This window comes from Montipora foliosa, chromosome 1, assembly GCF_036669935.1.
Source record: "Montipora foliosa isolate CH-2021 chromosome 1, ASM3666993v2, whole genome shotgun sequence".
NCBI lineage: Eukaryota > Metazoa > Cnidaria > Anthozoa > Scleractinia > Acroporidae > Montipora > Montipora foliosa.
Window position 1 is genome coordinate 69,434,885 of NC_090869.1, and position 5,000 is coordinate 69,439,884.

The 5,000-nt window shown below is 37.2% G+C and overlaps 1 protein-coding gene across 1 annotated transcript in view; it reads left to right on the forward strand.

Annotated features, from left to right (window-relative positions):
- The first annotated feature begins 1,473 nt into the window (after nt 1–1,473).
- LOC138006982 (pleckstrin homology domain-containing family F member 2-like) overlaps nt 1,474–5,000 on the forward strand; it is a 10,173-nt gene continuing 6,646 nt past the window's right edge. Inside the window, exons 1-5 of the mRNA XM_068853637.1 lie at nt 1,474–1,536; nt 2,473–2,537; nt 3,162–3,299; nt 3,784–3,847; nt 3,956–4,081. Coding sequence (XP_068709738.1) covers nt 1,521–1,536; nt 2,473–2,537; nt 3,162–3,299; nt 3,784–3,847; nt 3,956–4,081 — 409 coding nt within the window. The 5' untranslated portion in view covers nt 1,474–1,520. The remainder of the gene's footprint in view (nt 1,537–2,472; nt 2,538–3,161; nt 3,300–3,783; nt 3,848–3,955; nt 4,082–5,000) is intronic.

The window sequence follows — 5,000 nt, forward strand, 5'->3', positions numbered from 1 at the left end:
CAGGTCGTTCATGTCACGCACTGTAATGAAAGTGAGAAGAAGGATTACGTTTTTGCAATCGTTGACCGTGAAGCACTTATATTTGAACAGACTTAACTGATTAGAGTGTAATATGAAGTGCTTGTAGGTTTCTCCCCATATGAACCGTCTGAGCGTTAGCCCTATTAATGGCAATGGGCCCACACAAGGACAGAGAAAAACAACCTCGTTCCCAGGGTCTCTCTTCTCTGCCTCCATTGTCGTTGAGACGACAATGGAGGCAGAGAAGAGAGACCCTGGGAACGAGGTTGAGAGAAAAACTCTGACCAGGGTGGGAGTTGAATCCACGACCTTCGGGTTAGATCACCGCTGTCCTACCGACTGAGCTACAAGGTCAGACGGGAGCAGGCCGTGGGAACTGAAGATGTTAAAGTCACGGCAATGAACATGTACAAGTACAAGGAAGGATGAAGTATTACGTTTTTGCAAACGTTGGTCGTGAAACACTTATATTTGAACAGACTTAACTGATTAGAGTGTAATGTGAAGTGCTAGGTTTCTACCCCATATGAGACCATATGAACCATGTGAGCGTTAGCCCTACTAATGGAAATGGGCCCACACAAGGCAGAGAAAAACTGCCTGCATTCGTGTTGAGTGGAACACGGATTTGCGCGGAGGGGTTGCTTTGAGGCGAACAAAATCAGGACATGGCTAAACCCCAATGATCCAGATGCGCAGTCCTGGGCTGGTGTTCTGCAGCTTTTGTGCATGCGTGTTCTGGCATCTCCATTTTAGAATATTGACAATAAAACAATATTTGATCATGATTATTTTAGTCCTGTAGGTTCGAAGAGTGCCATGTTATTATTATCACTTGCTTCTCACAAACCTTGTTTTCATATCAGCTCTCTTGTTGAGGGGCCAGCGTGAAATACAATGTGCAATGTGTTATTTACAATTTGTGCATTAATTCTGTCTTCAGCAGATTGTAATTTGCTGTTTTATGCCGAATCACCCGGCCCTGCTTTTATGGGGATGTTTAGCTAAAGTATTTTGGGTCTTTTTGATTTGAATTTGTCAAGAGTGAATTACTTTATTTTCAAGAGAAGGATTATATTAAATCTGACACTATACATGGGCTTTCCTCCAATCACATAAGAAATAATGGGCACTGGTGGAAAAACTTCAAATGAATGAAGGGAGTAGTTTCTAAAGAAACCGCTTTGATGCTGCGTCGGTGGGGAAGTAGTATACAAAAATTTGGTTTTATCAACGGAGTTGATAAAACCAAAGTTTTGAATATTATCAGTCGGATACTCAATCCTCTATAAATAAGAAAATTAAGGAAAAAAAAAACGTAAAATAGCGCTTTCTTCAAGGGTTACCTTATATGGCTAAAAAGTGACAGACGATGGTCACATTTTCCCCAGTCACTCCAATGTAGCAAAATATAATTTCCGGATAACACCACCCACGAATCACATTAACTTACGCCTCCCACGTGATCATTGATAGTGTTCATCCGGAATAGAGGCAAAATGGTGGACAGGTTAGGTATGTGACGAAAATTGTTCTTTTCCTGTGCAATTTTAGGGGTCTTTTCCTCTAAAAGCGTGACCATATTATGTACTCGTTGCACAGATCTATGTAACTTTATTGTATGGAAAATTTTTAACGACATAAGTTTCTTGATGACACGAAATCCGGGCACGAAATAGACTGTCATCAATAATATTCGAAATGGGATGTGGTTATTTGCCGATTTCAGGAGTCGGTACACTCTGTGGAAATCTTAGCCTAGACAGTTTTGGGGAAAGTGAGGAGGTTAAACTGACGAAAAACAGGAATTAGGGCCACATACGAACCTGTCATTTACTGGAACTTGTCCAGGATGTAGAGTACTGTACTGCTTATGCGTCGATCAACTCGAAACTTCAACACCCCCCCCCCCCCCCAAATGGCCAAAATGGTGTTCAAATGCCTAACCCTATCATTTGATTTATCAGTCATCCCCTACTAAAGAACAATTGTTGTCGACTCCTGTCGACTTTAATTAAGACCTTGTTTGCAAGCCAATCGCTCACAAATGCTATATCTCTTCCTTTAAACTCTGCCATTTCCTCTAAACACGTGTTTTATAGCTGTTACGGACTTTAGGGCCTGAAAAAAAAAATCATTTGAAACCTGACACTTCCGGTTCAATTTTCCCCACTCCCTCGGCACAGAAGATAGTCAAATGCCTGGGGTTTGCCCGGTGGGGAAGGGGATGTTGAATTTTCGATTTGATTGGTGCATTACAACTACAAGAGTTATTTTGTATTCTCAGCTACATCTGTTTGTCAAATCCGAGGCTTTTCTAGAAGGACGAGTAATCTTTTGAAAATATCCTTTTGGTTAGTTACTATTGTTGGAGTGAAATGCCATATGGAGCGATTTGTGAAAAATTGACATCAGGTGTTAAAAACTCCATCTTCGTCATCTTTTTTTTAGCAAACACTGAAGCTAATGAGAGGAGGATACGTAACGTGGAAAATTGTTTTGGTGCCTCTGGGCAAGTAAGTGGTCAAAGCAAATACATTTATTAATTTACCATATTTAAATGGTTTCTAATGTGATGTGCAGTGTGTATCAATAATGATAAATATCATTATCATTCGATGCATCATACTCTTCCTTTTCATTGGCCGAGAGCCCACCACATGACCTGCAAATAACTGCTTACAAATAATGGTCTGCTCATGCATAATACCGTCGATCTTTGTTTTGTTGCAAAGAATATTCTGCTCATGCGTAATTGAAACCCCGCTCTTGTGTGAAAATTGCAGTTTGCTTTCCTGAGCTTTTAGAAAGTGATTTAATTGTTGGGAATTGTGGAAAACAAACTCAGTTATCGAATGATAAAACAATATAATTGAACTTTATTATGTCAAAATATCGTGATTTGTGAGTGTCTTGCAGACAAATTATTTGCCTCATCCTTCGGCTTTGGCAAATAATTGATTTGCTCACCTTGCCACTGACAAATCATGATATTTTGCTCAACCGTGTCCAATAGTTGTTAATAATTATTATTATTGTTGCTGTTATTATTATTTTCAATTTGCTCACCACTAACGACATCTCATCATGATTTGAAAAACTTTTGTCCAGGTGGTAACATTGTTTTGTGAAATTTTCAGCCATTAATGGTACAGGGAAGAGTTCTTGTGGGGGAAGGAGTTTTGACAAAGCTTTGTCGGAAAAAGCCCAAACCTCGTCAGTTCTTTCTATTCAATGACATTCTTGTGTATGGAAATATTGTCATCAACAAGAAAAAGGTGTGTAATGCAGCAGTTGCAGTAAGTTGTGAGGCAGGCTTTGCACAGGGTCAACCAGAGGTCCATATGATACTGATACTAAGTCTTTTACGTAGATTTATCAGGTGATGTCAAAGCTGCAATATTGCCATGATTCTTTTAAAGGAGACATTTTTTAGTGGAGTTAGAGGTTGTTAATTGACTCATTGACTCTTGAACTGTCCCCCATTGACGAGTAAAATCATCTGGAATTAGACAGAGTAAAATCTATTAAGTATCACTCCCAAGGGTCAATGTGTTAGTTACATTTTCATTGTTGAAAAGTTTTTGTATTGGTGAACATCCAATGATGCTTTGCAATCTGTAATATTGTTGTGATACTATAGATAGCTGTTCTTGTGTACTGAGGCAACACCAGAATTATGAGAATGTAAGAAAGGGTAAAGATAATTATGTTCCTGTTATTGGTTATAATAAGAATGATTTTTCTCCCTTGTCTTTAAAGTATAACAAGCAACATATTATTCCACTGGAGGACATCAAACTGCAGTCCCTTGATGATGAAGGAAGTAAGCCATTTTAAAATCTCTATGTCAAAAAACCATTGCAGTGAATGAGTATCGTTTTAGTGGCTCTCACAGCTAAAACAATTTGTATTATTTTTTATCAATGATTAGACTTGAAGAATGGATGGCAGATCATTAGTGCTAAGAAGTCATTTGCTGTATATGCAGCCACAAGGACTGAGAAAGCAGAATGGATGGCTCACATTAATAAGTGTATCCAAGATCTGCTAGCCAAAAGTGAGTTGTCTTTTATAAGTTGTTTTAACGGCTGGTATTTTTGCAGGTCACAGGTCACAGGTCATTATTGTTTTACCAAAACAGAAAGTATCCTAAACATTCATAAAAGCTAACCTTAGGCCTAAAACCTAATTAGGCCGAAGGTCAGCCTTTATTCATGATTAGGATACTTTGTGTATTGGTAAAACAATGACCATGGGTACTCTCTCCAATATAATTAATTAAGTTATGTATTTATTTATTTATTTTTAATATGCATGTATCTTTTATTTTTTTGCTCATTGTTTTTAATGTAAGAATATTAATATAATTAGCATCTGTAATCGTATTATTTTGTAAGTAGTGTATAAATTGGTATTGCAAGTTTAAAAAGTAATCATATTGTTTTTGTAGAGTAAGTATTGCAATTGTATTATTGTAAGTAGCACCTGTAATTGTAAGTGCATTGTATTGTAAGTAGTGCGTAGCAATTCAATTGTTAAATTGTTTTGATGGTAATATAATGGATTTTAGTAGTTGTTAATTGTGTAATTTTTGTAAATTGTGTAAGTAGATTTACCAGTGTTGTCAGTAGTGTGAATCATAATAAAAAGCTATGCGTCAAAAAAAAAACAATGACCTGTGACCTGTAAAAAATACCAGCCAGTTGTTTTAATCCCCAAAAAGTTGGATTTTAGTGTGACTGACATGTTCAAGCCTTCCTCTTCATCGCTGGATCTTTTCATGCTTTACAACTTCCTTTACAACTTCTTCAGTTCTTTCTTTATCTACAATGGTCATTTTCTTTAAAATCATTGAGATACCTTAAAAGTTTAGTAACAGTAATTTTGTTACTTTCGTAAAAAAGGTTGCTGTTATTCATCGTGGTGAAGTACAATAATAATAAAGTATTCTCGTTTGTCTCACGATGTGGTCACTT